We start from the raw sequence: 20,368 nt of genomic DNA on the forward strand, positions 1-20,368 counted from the left end.
CTCTTTATATACATCCTGAATATTAGGGATGAACACTATTAATAGTAATAATATCTCTGTTCAGCTGTTGTTTCACACGCAGCCGTTTCCTCCGCCTCTGTGATGGCAGCCATTTTGACAGCCCACAGTCACTATGTTTGCATAAGATAATAATAAAAAAAAATAGAATAATATAATTAGTGATACAGTTACTGGTGTAAACAGGGAAAGGACTTCAGAAATTCAGACTTTCAGTTCTCTTTATCTTCCTCAAAGGCAATTTTCTTTTCGCAACACAGCAGTTTGTTTTTGTTTAGTACAGAAATTCATCTGTGCTAGAATTAATTTCATCAAAATTCTACTTCTCTCACCTCTTTCTCTTCTTTCACTACTGAATAGAACTAGTAACTCAAACACCACCATCATGCTAACGTACCTGAACACCTGAATTAAAATACAAATATTTAACAATCACGTGTACGTCATGTACAGAGGAAGAGACAGGATGATAAACGCAGTGAAACAAATCAACATCAACAGTGAATTCAAGTAGGAAACAGTAGAAATTCAGTCACTTACACAAAACAATAATAAAAAATCATCATAATTCATCAAAAAAGTGTCACGTGACGATGGAGCTTATTAAAGCAGTCATTGCAGAGTCACAGTCATAACAGTCAAAATGGCCGAAGCTCAGTTGAGGGCATAGTTGAACTGGTTGGAGAACTTCTCGTGTTTTCTTCCGTCAGCTTTGCTCAACACCTGAGCCACTCTGCGCATGGAGCTTCTGCAGAGAGATGATAATGATATTGTCAGATATGGTCACACATCAGGTCAGCGTCATCGCAGCAGCTCGCTGTACGTACTTGTTGAAGACTTTCCTCTCCAGCCTGGAGCGCGTCGTGTTCGTCCTCTGCTTCAGATCACTCAGGTGGGGAAACTTCTTCTTCTTCCCTTTGCGTTTTTTACCCACTCGGTCAGAACCCAGGTCTTCTCCTGTCGCTGCCTCGATGTCTCGCAACAGCTCTGGGTCTCTCCAGTCTGCACCAGAAAAGAAAGGATATATAAATATATAAAAGTACAAAGTACGTTAACAGCACTGTGTGTGTGTGTGTGTGTAGGTTCACATCATTTGTACGCAGTTAAATCCTTCATTAAACAACGTCTCTCTATCGGCGACACACTCAAACGTTGACAAAAACTCATCTGACTGAGAAGTGTAATGAAGTAATTGCGTCTGATAACAGCGATGAGCTCACAGCGGCCACTTTGACACACCGTAAGTAGTAAACAGGGTGTTGTACAGACTCATTTGGATCCAATTCTGGTGTTAATGAAAAGCCTAATGTCATAATTCTGGGCGATAAAGTAAAAGCGGCTGTAATGCAGAGTAATGACGGTCTAAACGAAGAGACACTTCTACTTAATGATGTCCTGCAGTGGAATTAGAGATAAAGCTGCAGTAATGCAAAGTAATTACACCGTGATTGTGATGGGATTGAAGCTGGGCTCTGTGCTCTGTCAAAACACTGACCCCAGATCAGTGTGTGTGTGTGTGTGTGTGGGGGGGTTATTAATCAAGCCGTCTGACCCTGGCTCTGACTGGACCTTCAACTATCCCTCATTACACACACAGACACACACACACACACACGCACACACACACACACACACACGCACACACGCATACACACAGAGGAGCAGTAATTGAAAAGCAGCTGGTGTGTTTAGGACAATCATTACTGCTAAAAGGAGAGCAGCTGCATTTACATGGATTGTGTGTGTGTGTGTTACTTTGTTGTTGTGATCCTGCAGGGGTGTGAGAAAGAAAACAAAAGACGTGAAAAAGTACAATTTTAAAGAGAGAAGGACCGAAATGAACTAATGCCCCCGAGAGAGAGACAGTCGTCAGAATATAATCCATGTTGCAGCAGGACTCTTCACTCTGTCAACACCTCTGAACCCTAACCCAGCTGGGCTCTTCTCTGTGTGTGTGTGTGTACTTGTGTCATACTGAGAACCAGTGAGGGTTTTTAACCAACAGAGTGAGGAAATTTTTACAAAGTGAGGACATTTTGGCCGGTCCTCACTTTGTTATCATTCAAATCACTTCCTTAGGTTGTAAATATGCTCTACAGCTCCTCAATTTGGTGCAAAAACCTGTTTTCCAGCCCTGGAGTTTCACACACTTTTTGCTCTGGGGCTCCACCTGCAGACATTTTGTGGTACTGCACCCAGTAGTTCTTTATCGATGTCATTCAAGAAGTAGATATTTGTAATTGTGTTGATTTATAAAGTGGAAATGCTGGTCCTCACTTTGTCAGCACTCTTACCCAGTCCTCAGTTAACAACAAGTACAAGAATGTGTGTGTGTGTGTTCTTGTACTTACGTCATACTGAGAACAAGTGAGGGTTTTTAACCAACAAAGTGAGGTCATTTTTACAAACTGAGGACATTTTGGCCGGTCCTCACTTTGTTTTCATTGAAACAACTTCCTTAGGTTGTATACATGCTATCAGGGCCGTTTCTAGCTGTTTGGGGGCCCTATGCGAGATACTATTTGAGATACAAACTCGAGGTAGAGATTCCTAACTTTTTCTGATTACCCCACAAACACCTACATGCTTAGCAAATATATGCATAATGAATGCATCCAATACATGCAAATAAAGACAGGTACTTTTAATTCTCAAAAATATAATAAAATATGAGTATGAACTTGCAGTTTGGGGGGCCCCTGGTGGCTGTGGGGCCCTATGCAGCTGCATAATCCGCATATAGCAAGAAACGGCTCTGCGCTTTACTCTGTTTTTAACAGAGCTCCTCAACTTGGTGCAAAAACCTGTTTTCCAGCCCTGGTGTTACGCACACTTTTTGCTCTGGGGCTCCACCTGCAGACATTTTATGGTACTGCACCCAGTAGTTCATTATAGATGTCATTCATGAAGTAGATATTTGTAATTGTGTTGATTTATAAAGTGGAAATGCTGGTCCTCACTTTGCTAGCACTCTTACCCGGTCCTCAGTGTGCAACAAGTACAAGAATGTGTGTGTGTGTGTGTGTGTGTGTGTGTGTGAGATGGGAAGAGTGGAACCGTGACACGGTTAGCCTGCTATAGCTAGCTGTTCCACGATTACAGAGCCTTGCTTTAATGTATGGAAAAAGTTATCAACAAGGAGTCACCATAGAACCAGTGAGAGTAAGGAGGAGATAGAGTGCACAACACTACACACACAGGGAGAGGTCTCACTCTGCTCATGTCACCAGCTGCCTCTTTTCATCTGTCAGTGAGCAGCTTTGTCATATCCCTCACTGCACTAGAGACGACAGTAGAAGTATAGTGATCGGCAGGAGTGCAGACAGTGGAATATTCGCTGTAGTACTTGAATCCTCAGAAGTAGATTACTGACGATTACTGAGGGTGTCTGACAGTCCTGCACCTGTCTTTGCCACTCCTGACCCAGTATAGACAAAAACATTCCAAATTACACATGACAAACAGTACATCAATGCTAACAAATGCTATAGTTTTACAGCTTTCAATTAGCAGAAAACTCAGCACGACCCTATCCTGCAACACTCCTGTTGGCTTCCACAAGACACTGCTCTAGAGTCGAGAACACAGTCCAGAACTCTTTGTACTTGGTACCGATTTGCCTATCGCTGCTAGCGTCGGTAACTTTCAGGACGGTAGTGACGAGACAAAGGGCAGACAAACAAGAAGAAAGAGGTCTTGTTGTTGACCTGGTCGTAACAGAAACTGTGTAGACTTTGTGAACTGAAAAATATTTTGAAAGTACCGAAATAAGGTACAGTTGGTACTGGTACGTATTGATTCAATTATAAACGGTACCCAAGCCTAGTAAACTATCATGACCCACATTACAACATCAATGACGAGAGCTAATTTGTTTATAATGTATACATTTCATAACCTTACTTTTATGCATGTTATTTAAAATTGGTGCTGTCAAATGCGTCAACAGCGTTTAACGGTGTCAATGTTAACGCACATTAGCCCACCTTAGCACACGTTAGCACACAACGCGTTTCCGGACTGTTAAAACGAGTCTCTAAAGTAACGCTCCACTTTAAAAACAGAGGCACACATACGTAGTACACAGGTACGCTGCTTATTTGTAGCGCTGCTCTTTTCCTTTAATAAACAGACCACTCCAGTTCCACAGTAGGCGCGCTAACGGCGCTAAAAGGAGCTAATGCAGCTAACGGAGCTAACTGGTAAACGGTGCCGCTGCACGTAAACATGACGTCATGCGCTTTAACCTATTGCACAGCACTATTTAAAACATTAAGTATTAGTTTGGGGAGCCCGTGACTCATCTGTGGGTCCCGACCCAGTGTTTGGGAAGCCCTGCTCTAAAATGAACCACACCGTCACACGGCTCTTCACCAGCTTCTCTCTGTGGCTCCATTTGTTGACATGCAGCAGATGTAGAAAATGAAAGGTTTTGGTATCGCTGATATGTGTTGCTATGGGAGCAGGTCTCAGCTGACCTTCACAGTGGCCCTCACTGCCTGGTTAAGCTCACTGTACACACTATCATGGCTGCTTACGTTCATGTGTGACTGAATGGGCAGAGGGAGCTGAGGCTCATCCAGGCCACTGTCCCCCTCACTGTGAGATTGATTTGTGTGTGTGTGTAGATGTGGGATTGACTTGTGGATCAATAGTGTTGTTGGTAACAAAAGATGCTATTTCACAACTCACTGGACTGCATGCCATGCCCACCACACACACACACACACACAGAGAGATGGTAGTTAACAAGACACTGCAGGCAGCTGGTTGACATCTTGCACACACACATACACACACACACACAGTCAGACAATGATAATGTGTGTAAAGCAGACAATAACCTCACACATGACTCGCTTCTCTTTGCTGTATGTGGACACTGGTGGATCTGATGGACATTAGCACTGTGGACAGTGTATCATGGAACTCACACACTGATCAGAGGCGTTTACAGCAGCTGCAGCAAAAACCACCAAAGCCTCTAAATCACTGACCCTTCCAGACCCATTCTCACTGACACCTTTTTAAGGGAAAATTGACCAACGGCTTCTCATAGTGAAGCTGTTTCAGCACAACAAACAACAACTGCCAACGTGTGTCAGATAACTAACTTTTCTCTAGTGTTTCCAATGGGGTTTCATCTGTGATCATGTTTTTAGATGTTGTTTTCCTCTGTGATGAATCGCTGATGTTTTCTTGTTCAGTCTTCACCCAGCGTCTCGGCCTCTGATTGGCTTAAGTTATCATGTAAGTGGATCACATTTCCACCATAGGAGAAAATATTTGGTTTCTTGAATATTTCTACCTATCATGTTCTGATTAAGAAAGCAGATTATCAGGCTGACAACCATGGCTCCACCCTTTCTCAGTGTGAAATCTGTAAAGAATTCCATTTCCTTTAAAGCTGACGTAGACAGGAAGTTCCAATTAACGCTGTTTTTTAGTGTGTATCTGCGTCATTACCCTGTTTATGAAGCCCTGAAGGTTCTAAACAAACAGTTCAGCTACTGCTGAGAACACTGTGTTTTATTGTAATCTCGGGCTCAGCGAGATCTCTGAAAAAACCCGGTCCGGTTACGTAAACAGCGGTTCTCCTGAACAGCAGATCCTCCTGCTCCGGGCACTAGTCCGGGCACATCCGGTTGCGTACATTGAACCGCAGAAGAAGAAGAAGACTCCGGGTCAAAGTCGTCAAAGGGACTGCGGCGGGGAGTTGTGAAGAAGCTATTTTTAAACACTGTTAAAACTGAGTAGCAGTGCATCCACCGTTCCAGAGGGGGGAGCTGTGCTTCTGAGAGCAGATGTGCTGAATATGTCACTTCCGGGTACTGGCCAATCACAAGACAGTTGGGAAGGCTCTACGCTGGCCGGCCAATCACAACACACTCTGTCTTCTGGGGGTGAGATTTATGTCTGAAACAGCGCGGCTGAGGAGAGCGTCAGTAAGGAGAGATTTCTATCGGCTCGTTTACAGCAACTAGGAGGTTTTTGAGCATAAAAAACAAGTTAATGTATGTAAGTAGACCTCCATAACTAACATATATGTGCAACAGGACAACTCTATGTGACCTTTAAGGGAAGTTTCATTACTTCTGGATTTGCAACATTTCCTGCTGATCTGTTGGACTGAGTCTATTCTTTATCTGTACACTGTCAGTGTGTGAGTGTCAGAATTCTCAATTTAAGCATACAGTATTTCCAACATCTTGTTGTCCAGATTAAGTCTTTAAATTCTCAGAATCTGGATAATAAATCATTGTTTCTGACACTGAAATCCTGCACCCTGGTGTATTGTGAAGCCATCAGGACGGAGACTTCCGTGAAGTTCAGGCCTCAGACACAGCTAAAGTCAGTGCCACTCCTTACCAGGCTGCTCCTCTCTCCTCTTCCTCTCCTCCTGCTCCTCCCTGACCCGGTCCTCCTGCCTGCAGGGTCTGCCCACCTCGTCTCGGGGAACGATACGGCCGTGGAAAGGACACTGGAGGAAACGCAGCCACAACTCAAACACACACAGCGTACACCACAGGAAACAGAAAGAGTCATACGCGTCCTTTTGTCCCGTTACCTTTTGTCTGTCCTGCCGCTGACACAGCGTCCCATTACCTAGAGGAGCTTTACAGTAATGGCTGACAGGAGTGAAGTTACCAGGGAAGGAGATGTATCTGCTGCTGCTCTCTGCCAGCAGCTGCTCATTCTCCACCTCTTCCTCCGTGTCAATGGGAACCCAGAACTGATGCTGAGAGGCAGATCTGCACAAGGACAACACACACACAGCGTTCAGCAACTGATTAAAGTCAGTATTACTCTATTAAAATTCACAAAAAAAAACACAGCTACAGTAAGAGAAGGTGAGTGTGAAAATGTCAAGGTCATATTTATTTATGTCGCACACTGAAAAACAACCCGTGTGGCCCCAAAGTGCTTCACATGCTTAAATAAATTTAAGCATACAATAAAAATAAAATGAGTAAAAACACATGCACAGAAACAACTCATAAAAATAGAGGAGTGATAAGAATTGCACCCGTTAAAATAAGAATAAATAAGCTCAACTGGTATTTAAAGCCAAAGTAAGTCAGTCGTAAGTCTTTTCAAAACGGTCTGGGCAGCATGAAATAGTCAGACTGAATTCAAGTATCTACTATATCAGTCTAATACAGTCATTTTGGACAGTTTCAACTATGAGGCTCTTAACAAAACGACTAAATTCTCAAACTGTGCAACAAATATTCTTCTCCCATGAAGAAGAAATAAACATTTTTACAGAGTGCATAGTGAAACACATGATATATTGGGTTTTTATCTGATACCGAGCTTCACATGGGCTCATCCTAGTCCAGGAGCTTGACCTCAGTGCTCTCAGTCAGATAGGGTGGTGTATTATATTGCAAGGACATAAAAACAAGCAATACACTTTTGAACTGGACCCAGTGGGTGACAGGAAGACATTGAGGTGAAGGGGTGACAACATACAGCATATGAACTGATGACCGTGTAGACTGGTGTGACTTACTTGATGATCTTGCCGGCGTTGGGCTGCTTCTCTCCCCAGTAGTACAGGTCCAAACCAAACGGAACCACAGGAGCATCCACAGACTTTTTATCTGAGCTGGACTGAGATGAGTTTGGATTGGATGAGGAGGAGCTGCTGCTGCTGCTGTGGGAGACATGTGGGGAGTTACTGTGTAAAGTGATGAGTAAAGTATGACCCAGTCTTAAGAACATGGGCGAACCTCTAATCTGGCTCTGGTTCATGATCCTTTATTAACGTGAACATCTGTCAAAGAGGTGACTCTTTAAAAAAGTGCAAGAGACGGGAGATTCTTTTGTGCGTCTCAGCACCATATTTAAGTGATGGTTCATTAACCTCTGAGCTTTAGGATATTCACTGGCAAACCTATCAAAGCTTAAATCTCTATGACCTTTAACATCAGGAGTGTTATATGACATTTATAATGTGAATTACAATAGCTGTGACAGTTTTGAAGTGCCCATTATTTTATTGTCCGAGGTATAATGAGATAAGGACAGGGTTAAAGGGGAAACACAGTAAACAGAAGTAAAGGATCACCTGGGCTCCACAGGCATGGGAAGATTCTGTTTGAGGACGCGCAGCGTGGCAGCCGCACACGTCGGATCCTGCTCCTCATCTCTGAGTCGCTTCATACGCCTGGAGGAAGAAGAGCAGGACGATGACTGAGGAGGAGGAGGAGGAGGAGGAGCTGCAGGAGGAGCTGCAGGGCTTTTTGCAGGAGGCTTTCTTGTGACAGGTGCTGATGAGGTTGAAGGAGTGGGATCCAAACCTGCCGACACAGATGTGAGGAAAGTGAGCTCAAACTGCATGTGATGAACAGACCCTCACAAGTGCTTACATCCCTTTTTCTCACAGTCTGACTGATATTAAACCATGAAACTCAACCTATTTGCTTCCTCACAAGTGAAATAACACTTGGTGTTAAATCTCAGGCATTCCCGTGTATGCTAGTTAGCAAGCCAGACCAAACCCTCGGTCCAGATGTGAAGAGTTGTATTTTCAGAGCTGTTTGCAGAGTTCAGCAGGTCTAGTGCTGCAGACCTTTCTTCCCTTTATCCCTCCTGGCAGCTGCTGATCTTGATGAACTGCTTCAGTTAGTGCTCGATGCCACCAATTTAGGAGGTGGAACTGTACTATTACAGACTGTCTGCAGGAATTTCAACTCTTACCAGTTGAATTATTCCACAGCTGAGACAAAAAAGACCTTGGGAACAGATAGCACATGCTTCGCCTCTTCGTTTATGTACCAAGGCTGCACTTTACTGTGGAGCCAGTGCATGTCACTGCCCTCTAATAGTCTTTTTTTGTGGCCAACACACAGTAGCCTGTCGGAACCCAACAGAACCAGATGGACTGTGCATACAATTTTAATGCAAATAAATTAATGCAGTATACCTGTGTGGGTTAAAAAAAACTTTTGCAAATTTTTTCAATCAAAATTTGCCCTACTGTGATGCAAAATGTGTCATTTGACTCACAGTAGGGCACATTTGGATAAGGGAAAACATATTTTTTTACAAGTCAGGGAAAAACTGAGGGAGGGAAGCACATTTTCTAAAAAATACTATTGCTATTCTAGCAATACAAAGCCACATTCAAATCGGTGAAGTATCCCTTTAGGTTATGGTAAGGCGCTAGGGAATGCATGATGTCTACGAGCATCCCTGTAGTCCTCATGGACACCAAAACCTGGTCCAAAGGAGGCAGAACATAATTTCTGAGGAACTGGTTAAGCTTAGATTTGAAGACCATTGTGGTCAAGTTAAGGTTAGGGATAAGGCTTTGTTAGGCTGTCCAAATGAATGGATGTCAATGTAGTGTACTAAGATGGATAGCTGTGCAAATCTGTGTGTGTGTGTGTGGTCAAACACCAGGGTCTTCAGGGATTGATCAGCTTAAACACACACACACACACACAGCAGGTGAGATCAGAGGAAGGCAGTAACCTGAGAGCTGTGGACAGGCCGATCCCACACATAATCAGCTCTGATTTGGCAGCTCGACACATTCAGCTGCTGTCATGGACAAGTACCATCACACACTCTTTTGCATCAATAAAGAAGAGGCAACTAAAACAGATGGATTGAAATAAAAAATGTGTCTCTGTGTTAAATAAAAGCCTTGTTTGAATTTAAATCAGACACATCCAGAGGTCTGCTGGTACCACTCTGACAAAGTCATTCAAAGAGCATTTCATGGAACGCTGGCTTCCAAAAGGGACACATGTTAAAGATTGTGTTGACTTTTTAGGGGAAATATGATATACTATTGTCACAGAGAGTAAAAAACAAGCTAAACTGCCAGGTTTTTACTGCTGATAGACACAAACTGTGAGGGCCAGGGTCAGGGGTGGAGGCTCAAAGATGTCAAATCAATAAATGAACTGTCCTTTGTCTATTTTACTCCTCTGGCTCTGAAGCATCAGTGTAGTATTAGCTGCTGGAGGACATCACTGTGTGTTTTCAGACTTTTAACATAGTGTATAATGTAAACATGTTAGTCTAAATCAAATGTCTCACTCAGGTAGAGCAGTGGGAGTGTGAACCTACTGCTGCACGTGAACCTTCAGTGAGGCATCACAGTTCTTTTTTTATTTGACAAAACACAATGTGGTTTTTATTCAGTCTGCTCTTGATTCCATGGAAGGAAAATGGTGGAGTGTGAGCATGTGTTGTGCTGGGATATTTGTGTGTGTGTGTTGTATGTATTTATTTGAGGAGGTTTCCAAGGGGAGTGTTCAAAAGCAACACAACTGAAGAAGGGAGGGCTCAGGGGAGAGAGAGAGTATACAGCAAGAGGAAAAGGTGGAAAGAGGTATTGATTTTCTTGGGTTAAGGAGGGCCTGTAATTAAAATGTTAATTTGAGAAAGAGAGAGATAGTGTCCTGACAGCAGAAAGAGAGGGATAAGACCACTGATAATCACAATGACGGAACAGGACAGAGGGAATGAAAGAGGAGAGAGGGGAAGAGAGGCGCATTCACCAAGCACTTTATTAGCAGCACCACAGTCAAGCAGCTTCAATTCTTCATGTCAATGATTCCAGCAGAAGCTTCTGCTGCTGCTCTCTGTTTCTGTCAGTCAGTTTCAAATGAACGCTGCTAATCTGCTGCTCCACCACATCACAGAGGTGACCTCAGAAATCCACTGAGGTCACTGCGACCTGTGACACTACACGGCTTCTCATGCTCCACAAAAAGTAATTAGCAATAAATGATAAAACTATAGCTTATCAGGCAGGACAACAGGTTTACTCTGACTTCTGGATGCTTTCATGACTTAAGGCCACATTATACTTCTCCAACTGCGTAATGCGTTATCCGACTGCGTCACCACGGAGACCCCTCGAGCCTCGAGACGGATACGCGCTGCAATTTACCGCCCGATCAGTAGGGGTCGTTGCGCAAGGTTGTTGTGCGTCCGAGAGAGAAAGACTGTTGTTGTTGAAACAGTGGCCGTTTCTCACTTTTCTGTGTCACGGAACACAGTTTTGTCTAAACAAAACAGAGTCTAAACATGTGCTGTGTGTATTAAGATATGACGTATTTATAGTTTGGCAGCGACGTTGTCGGCGGTGATCAGCTCCACCTCTGTGGACGCTCGGTGTGCACTGTGAGCCGGCACAGAGCAGCGTTATCTCGGCCTGTCCTGAGGACCAATCGCAGCTCTTGTCGTCTCCGTTGTCCCTTGACGGAGTGACGGACACAAATATTACGTGCAGTCGGAGACGACGCAGAGGCTCTGCGTAACCTATGTAGAGCACTTTAACACAGGAGTATAAATTGGGCTTTAAGTGAGACTGTGCGGCCATTTCTAATCCAGAGATTATGTCTTCATGCTTCTATTGCATGCTGAAGAAATATCGTTTTTGAACATGGCTGTTTTCAAGTCAAATTTTGCAGTGGGTGGTTCGGCTACGTGAGAGATATCCAAAAAAAGCTTGCAGCTACTAAGTTAGAAAATATCTCTCCACTCACAACACAAAATCATCACTGGGTAAATAAAGTTCAGTATTTCTTTATGTGTGTGTGTGTAGGTGGGTGGTAAAACCTGTGTGCGGGGCTAATAGGGGGCTCATTAAAGAGGTTGCATTGTTAATTTGGTATGGCCCCTGTAGATGGTAATGATCTCACCCACTAATCACCCCGACACACACACAGCTGTTTTGGAGCCATCAGATACAATCTAATTACTTTTGCGTCTAATTGATTAGTAATGGAGGGAGGGTGGGAGGAGAGAGGGATGACATCCAGGTAGAGAGGAGGTGAATATAATGACTAAGGAGGACAGAGCAGGGGTCAAAGGCCACCTCACAGCCACAACAACATGGCTGACCTAGCAATAACAGCACTGTCGACATGTTCTGTTATGGCGTCATTAACACAGACACATAAATACAGACACACATAAACACAGATGAACGCACATATAAATCTATACGAGGAATGGCGAGAGGCTTGAATATGGCTGACGGAGCAGCAGCGGCAGAGTTTTAGTGTCTGCTGTTGCCTGGAGCCTTCGCGCGTCTGCTGATAACGATATTTACATCATTCAAATTCCGCCTCATATTTAGAAAAAAACATGTTGCTATGGAGCTGACACAGCACTAAAATGAGCAGGCAGTTGGTTAATGACCGGAGCATTTAACCTTTAACCCGCTCTGCTGCCCGCAGGCTCGACATGATCCATACAAGAGCGGAGCAGCCACAGGGCGGCAGGAACAATACGACAACAGTCAGTCATACAGTATGTAGCTCGTGATGACTGTGTGTAAAGGTAAATGGATGTGTTGACAAGACAATATCCATCAAAGATACACAGGGGGAAATACTGGTGAAAAAGAAGCTATTTGTCTCCATTAAAAGGCTCTGCTGCATCCAAATCACACAAAAACACACACTCTACCATCACAACCTGGCATTGCAGACTGGGACGGTTCACTAACACTTGTTTTCACCAAACACAGTACTGTAACTGTAAGTACTGCAGTCCACACTAGCATTTGCTGACATGCATTGTGGGTTGGTCAAATAGATATAAAGCTTACATTTACTTTAAGGGGACCATTTTAAAGCGATAGAGAAGTGAGTTTGAAAATTAATCTACCTAATTAGCTATGCATCTCTTACCACAAGGTGGAAGCAGCAAGCGTTACTTAAGTGGACTACGGAAGTGATGACATTTCCAAGGTTCCTTGAACACATTAGCAGCAGGTGTTTGGTTAGTGGAGAAAAAAAGTAAAAGTTTACGAGGGTCACTGAATGCACTTCTGCTCACACGAGCCCATATTTGCTGGATCCTTCAAAGGTATGGCAGAGGTCTGCATCGTTTTATGGAATCTTTCAGCAGCCTTTGGTTATTAATCATCAGGATAAAATCAAATCATATATAACAGGGTCTCTGCAGGTTTCAACAAGTCAAATTTAAGACTTTTTAAGACTTTTTTAAGACCATAATGAACACAATTTAAGACCCATTTCAAAGCGAGACTGAAGTTTATGCAGGTTTTAAATAAAAGTCACGTTGATAGATTTTTAAGACCTTTCAAAACTGTATTTAAGACCTTTTATGAGATTTTAGGAAAATAAATAAATAAATAAGACATTTTAAGGCCTTAGATTCAAATTATTGGATTTAAGATTTTTGAAGACTTTTTAAGACCCCACGGATACCCTGTATAAATATTTCAGAAAAAAAATTAAATGAGCTAATTTTATTAATCTACTAGCCATTAGCTCGCACAAATGACGGTTGTGGTGGCTATTAGACAGAGTGGTGGCTATTACCAATATCGTAGCTGATTAAAAAACTAAAAAAACATCTCTAGAAGGACATTAGGACACTCATCAGTGAGTCTCTTTACTTCTCTTTTCTTATGTCTAATGTTACTAATAAATACACTTCAATAAACAAACACCAGTGTTGTGCTTTTGGACACTTTTAATGGAAATGGCCCCAAATGTCACCGACCCCCAAACCATGTGCTGATAATAAACAAATGACTCATCATTAGAGACGATTTTCTTTTTAGTTTTTCTGGGATTGTCTGATCACACGTGTAAAAACAAACCAACATAAGATGCACTTCACCAACTGCTGATGGTTGGCTCTTTGAAGTGTGTGTGAATCTTAAAGGATTAGCGATGCAGCAGGTCCTCCTTTTGAAGTCTGACCTGGGCACATGTGCATGTTTGTAGGTCTGCGCTAACACGTGTGTGATGTGTGTGTAGCTGGACTCACCATACTCCGCCCTGAGATGCTCTGGAATGTGAGGCTCATATCCCTCTTTCTCTGGGACCTCATCAAAGTCATCATCGTCATCATCATCGTCTCCGTCTGAAGAAGCTTTTATCTGTGGAGGAATAGGATTAGGCTTGTGTGATTACTGCAATTATTTATATATCACAGTATATGTTCTGTTTAATGAGGATTTTTACACCTGAGCAATGCATACATACGTCCTACATATATATGGTGAGCCCTTTGTTTCCTTGGTGTTGTGATCACTCTGGCGAATGGGATGACAATGATATGTGTGTGTGTGTGTGTGTGTGTGTTGAGCTGCTATCTACACTAAGCAGAATTTACGGTTTTTAATTTCCCACTGAGGTTGTTAGCCATTGGCTGAGCTACAATGCAGAACACAACACTCATATACACACAGGGGTCATTTCCATAACACAAATGTGAGTGTGCACCACTCACTCTCTTTCTCTCACACACACACACACACACACACACACACACACACCCCCACACGGACACACGGACACACACTCCATTCTAGCAGCATAATAATCACAGTGATTAGCGTTATGAGGAGCAGTAAAACCTAACGTTAAACTAACCTCTTATTCCCAAAGGCCTCTTTTTCATTAGTGTGTAATACCTGTGACTGACTGTGTGTGTGTGTGAGTGCCTGTGTTGCTGCTGATAAAGCCCATTAAAGTGACTTATCATTTGTAAATTAGTTTAGGAATGATGAGTCCTTAGATGATTACACACACACACACACACACACACACACACACACACACACACACACACACACACATGCACACACACAGCTGCAGCATGGGGACAGTCAGTTAACCATGGCTCAGGTCTGTACACACCTCCTGATCTCACAGCTCACACAGACCAATTAAAACACTTTAATATAACAATTCTCAACATGGCATTAACCAGCAACTGAACAATTAACGGCTAATTAGCAGTCATTAATGCAGGCCCTGACACACACAGAGACACGGTGGGGCGTTCACGGGGAAATGAATTAGTTCTAATTCATAACTGACGCAGATGACGAGATGTATACACACAGTACATTCTATTTCAGGTATCTTAAAATAAAACGATCTCAACACTTTATCCAATCATGGTCCTCTGTGTGTGAGGTCAGGCTGTTTGTCAGTGAATAAACATCCGCCCCAGAAAGCATGTTCATCATGAGGTGATGCACGGAGGTGGGAGAGGACATTAGCTCAAAGTTAGCCTAAAGACGACAGCCCTGACAGCAGCTTTAAGAAACAATTACAAAGACTGATATGAGTGTATTAAGCTGAAAGGCTGTTAGCAGCAGATATCAGCCTATTACTGTTGGTCTGCTCAAAAACATAATACTCTCTACTTCTGTTTATTGTTCAATAAATTGGCCGGGCTTTTCAGTACATATCCACTATTGACAAGGAATTCACGAGAGTGTATTTTGATCACCAATTTCAGACATTTTCACTCTGATCCTTTATGTCCACTTTACCAATGCAATCATGTTGTTTTTCTATGATTCTACACCTTAATATTCTATCAGTCAACCCCCATCCTCTTAAGTCTTCACCGGACCTGTGCTGAGCCTCAGCAGTGGTCCACACCGAGTCCCACTCTGATCTCTTTGGGAGGAGCGCCGAACCCTAACATGTACGTCTGTAGGTGATCATCCATCAAGGTGAGGGACAGACCCTTCACCTGCACGATGGTAGACTACAGTGCACACTTCCAATGAGTAGGTAATACTCTACAAAGGAGGTGTATATGGTCTGTTTGTTTTCATTTTCATGAGTTCTGTATCAGAGATTTTAGCTTTCAGTTCACCGGTCAACAGAAGATAGAAGATAGAAAATTATATGATGATTTTAGCATGATTTTAGCATATGTCAATGCATGTTCTGGTCAATGAAAGTCTCTCTGATGCATGATGTGTAAAATCAGTCTACTTTGGAATCAATTTATTACAACTTAGACAAAACGATGATGCTGAATGAGCTGAGTCAGTCAGTGAAGTAAAGGACGACTGTTCAGGTGGAGCTGATGTGGTTTTCAGAGTGATCTCGGGGTCAGTTTGTGTTTGTCGAGGCGATGCTATCTGTGGCTACATGGACGTGGAGTGAACTGTGTGTGGATTCTCCTCCTGCTGCTGCCGCTAACAGATGTGACTGATGTCACCAAGAGCAGAGCAGATGAATCAGCGAGCAGACTTTCACTTCCTGTCCTGTCTTTGTTCTAAATGATGCTCACAGTGGATCACAGTCTGAAACACAACTGAAATGTCTGCTGCTCACAGCTCATACACCGATGTGTAGGATAACATTTTAATAATGACTCTCTGCACTTGTAAAACAAACAACAACAGCTGGATCAACTTTTACAGTCGTTTTCATATTTGTCAGGAAACATGATACAAGGGGAAAATATGACTTCATAGTATTTAAAGGCGCCATATGTAAGAATGTGGCCAAAAACAGTTACTACATTCAAATTCAAAATACCGAGGTCTTTTAGGTTTCTTTTTCTGACGTAACTGGCAACCCGTGGTTGCTCTACAGCTGAGACTCTACTGACTGCAATGAGTGGTAGACGGCTTTGTCTGTACTGTTGTTGTTGGTGAGTTCAGTTTGTTATAAGAACATTATTCCTGAGTCTCTGTGACATATTAGGAGGATGTTATGGCCAGTTGCTTTAGATCTATTACATAATACATGCCACGCCCCCCTCGCCAAATACATACATGATGTGGAGAGGAAGAAGTAATGATACCAACTGACAGGGAATGAGAGAATAACAATTACAACTATGTGTGCTGGTTGTTTTGTGTGAAACTTGTGTGTGTCATTGTCAAACCTTTTATCCTCCCTGCTGACACAGGTCGCCAGTCAACCAACCAACAACCATTCACTCTCATTTACACATACGGGCCATTTAGAATGTCCAGTGAATCTCTGCATGTGTTTGGCCTGTGAGGGGAAACCGGAGAAAACACGGAAAGAACATGCAAACCAACTGAACCAGCGTGTCTTCGCTGCAAGGCACCTGTGTGTGTGTTTGTGTCCTTACTTGTAAAACACTAATTTCTGCCTTTTTCAGAGGTTCAGGGGAAATAAATGACACCAGAAAACACTGAAGCATCAGAAAACGTAACAGGCAAATTACAAACAAACTACATTACAACGCAGTGACTTGTCTCTTTGTGTAATGTAAAGCTGCAGCAAGTGAAACGGTGGTGGTGGTGGGGAGGGTAAAAATCCCCCTGACTCAGATAAAAACAGAGCTGTTATTACTACAAATGATGAGCAGCCTCTGCACAGATGGAGTGTGAGCTGCGAGACGCTGACACGCTGCATCTTATTTATTTCTCCGAGCGAACGCTCTTAAACACAAGAGTAACACTTTAAACACCAAAGCAAACTTTCTCCATTACTCCACTGCACTGCTACACTTATTCATCCTCTCAGTACAATGGATTCACACACCGCACACGTACACACACACACACACAGATATAGTCTCTATAGGTTTTGTGCTTGTCTGCTTTAATCCTGGCTGGTTTATTCTGCTCTGATCAATGACCTAAGACTAAGAAGTGATCACCCAGCTGGAGGAAAATCCTGCCCTAACATCATCCTTTCTTCCCCTCTTTCTGCAGCTTTGTCTCTAATTCACCTTAATTTAATCCCGATAGCATCAAGTGCTGTCGAGCAGCCTGGCAGAGCTGTAAGTCTCAGCGCAGAATTAGCTTTCCCCCAGAAACATTTTGCTGACGGGGAGCATGGCTAAAATATGGCCTCTATTCCCCCACATGGCTGCATGGGGGGGGGGGGGGCTGCTTTGCATTTTAACAGAGCTTTGGTTTATTCTCGGGGACACACACCAGGAGAAAATCACACAGTCACGCACACTTCCCCCCGGAGGAGATAAAAACTGCTGCTTTAACTGAAACTCAAGATTTAGCAGACAAATTAGAAGTCATGGTTTCGCTAAAGCAGGGCCATGTGTCACTGTAATGGGAAAAAGACAAAACAAATATTGGTAACTTCAACATTAAAAACCAGCACAGATAGAAATAAAAATAACTCCTGCACAGAGGAGAATAAATTAGAAAGTTGTTTAAGTAAAGCAGGGTCATGTGTTACCGTAATGGCAATGTTTACTCAAAGACAAAATATAGGGAGGAAAGAAAAAGAAGTCGCATAAAACACAGATGTGTTACACGTGTGTGTTCAGGTCACTTTCAGTGGCTGCTGCAGCAACAACAACCGTGGAATCATGATGTAATAATGAGGTCACAACATTTTCGATGATCTTTCTGAAGCAACTCATTTTAAAAAATGTTCAAGATGACATCATGAGGCAGGTTATTACAGCCAATCACACGAACCAAATAGTTCTGGTTTAGATACGATGTCATGTTATGGTTTGAGGCAAAAGACGAACGATAAGAAAACGGCTCTCAAAACACCATAAACGTGTCAACCGTATGCCCGACAACCATCTGCCAAAGCAGATCCTATAGACCCAGTTAAAAAAGGACAGCGTCTGACTGAAAAAGTTGAACATCAACTGCAACTGGGAGGACCTAGCTTTGAACAGGCACTGCAGGACGGTGCAGCACATCCTGAAATGGAACTCAAAAAGACTCCACCACCACTCACTACCTCTTCTTTCCCAGGACAACAACGCACCACAATATGTGGATCATGGATGGGCCTCTAAGCCACCTGAAGACCAACAAGAAGAAGACCGAACGGAGAGGACAGTCATACTTGTAACATAACAAACATCAAAAACTAAGCCTATATTCTTGGTTAGGTCCAGTTACTTAGACAACAGAGGTACAGGCCCACTGCCACACCACAGAAGCCTGACTGGTCTGCACGGATCGACACCTTTAGAACGCCTGAGCCAAACCATCACCCAACATTAGTAATGATAGACCTGGTTTCTCTGCTGCTTTTTCTTCAATAGGGATATCTGCAACTAGGAGAGTGGACCACTTCTTCAATGTTTGGGTGTCCAAAAACAAGAGGAAAATAAAGAGTTTGAGCAGTAGAATCACTTCCTGTGTGCAGCGCGGGAATGATCCAAACACTGCTGATTGACTTAATCATTGTTGTGTGAGCTCAGTTTGTTTAGATGTAAAAGTTTTACACTACAGTTACAAGTCTGTTCCCACAGGTGTCTGCTTATTCAGCTTCTAGCCTCTCTCCCCCCCCCCCTGCCCTGCTCTAACTTCCTCCCTCCCCTCCCTTAAATAAGACTCCTATCCTTTATAAAAATGATGTGAGGGCTACGCCTCGGACAACTGCTCCCCTGACTTCATTTGTCTCTTGGCAAGTTTGATGGCACTGCATTTAAAAACCCATTCAATCTTATAAACCAAAAATTAAATGTAGTCGACTGTGATGGGCACTCAGTGCATCTGCTATTTATATGCTAATGTACACTCAGCCTGCCAAGGTCTGGCAAATTATTACTGCACAGCCATAAGTCAGGTGTATGGCAGAGAGAGGGGAGGGCCATGTTAACCATCACACAGAGGAGGAGAGGGAGAGGAGAGGAGAGGAGGGCAGAACACAAGGAGGTGGAAAAAAAAACCTTTAGAGATGTCTCCATTGTCTCCCCTGACAAGTTAATATAGCTCTCCACCTGGCTACACACACACACACACACACACACACACACACACACACACAGGGCAGATTATTTTCAGTCCACATTAAAGGAGTGAAATGGAAAATGTCTTGTGGGGATACAGAGTGTCTCTAATGCCGCCATTATCACAAGACATTGCCCTTAAGAGAGAGCAAGTGAGAAACAATTAGCTTAATGAACACATTATACACAGATGCATTTATAAACACAGATACTGTGAAAGTATGACGCATCATACACGCTGGTATCTGATCAGAGGCTGCAGTGATTCCTGTAACACTGAACACACAGTAATGTGGGAAAAAGAGTTTCACATGTGAATCCTCTCTGTACATGTTCTATCTGTGAGTGTGAGAATATTATAGACTTAAATAACTTGTATTCATTGTTTTATTATTTATTAACTCATCTAATTACAAATGTGTACATTGTCTATGCTTTTATTTCTTTTCACTTTAAATGTTTTATGCTCCTTATCTTGCCAGTAGAGCTGCAACTAATCGATTAATCTGTCGATTATTATCTCAATTAATCGATGAATCGCTTGGTCCATAAAGAAAATGTTAAAAAACGTTGATCAGTGTTTGTCAAAGCTTGAAATTATGATGTTCTCGAAGCTGAAACAATCAGAAATTGTGTTTTAATCATGAAAAAGCTTCAAACCGATGATCGATTATCAAAATAGTTGCCGATTCATTTAGTAATCGCTTAATAATCGATTCATCGATTCATCGTTTCAGCTCTACTTGCTAGGATTGTAATCTTTAAAGGTGCCATATGTAAGAATGTGGCCAAAGCGGTTTCTACATTTAAATTCAAAACACCGAGGTCTTTTAGGTTTCGTTTTCTGACGTAACTGATTACCCGTGGTTGCTCGGCAGCTGAGACT

At 42.8% G+C, this 20,368-nt stretch overlaps 1 protein-coding gene across 1 annotated transcript in view; it reads right to left on the reverse strand.

The window, feature by feature from the left end:
- Positions 1-290: 290 nt before the first annotated feature.
- Positions 291-20,368, reverse strand: part of uvssa (UV-stimulated scaffold protein A) — a 29,277-nt gene continuing 9,199 nt past the window's right edge. Inside the window, exons 9-15 of the mRNA XM_083906101.1 lie at positions 13,795-13,906; positions 8,093-8,324; positions 7,535-7,678; positions 6,587-6,770; positions 6,388-6,499; positions 846-1,020; positions 291-766 (exon numbers count right to left, since the gene is read on the reverse strand). Of these exons, the coding sequence (XP_083762227.1) occupies positions 673-766; positions 846-1,020; positions 6,388-6,499; positions 6,587-6,770; positions 7,535-7,678; positions 8,093-8,324; positions 13,795-13,906 (1,053 nt within the window). The 3' untranslated portion in view covers positions 291-672. The remainder of the gene's footprint in view (positions 767-845; positions 1,021-6,387; positions 6,500-6,586; positions 6,771-7,534; positions 7,679-8,092; positions 8,325-13,794; positions 13,907-20,368) is intronic.

This window comes from Microchirus variegatus (assembly GCF_963457635.1).
Source record: "Microchirus variegatus genome assembly, chromosome: 19".
Lineage (NCBI taxonomy): Eukaryota > Metazoa > Chordata > Actinopteri > Pleuronectiformes > Soleidae > Microchirus > Microchirus variegatus.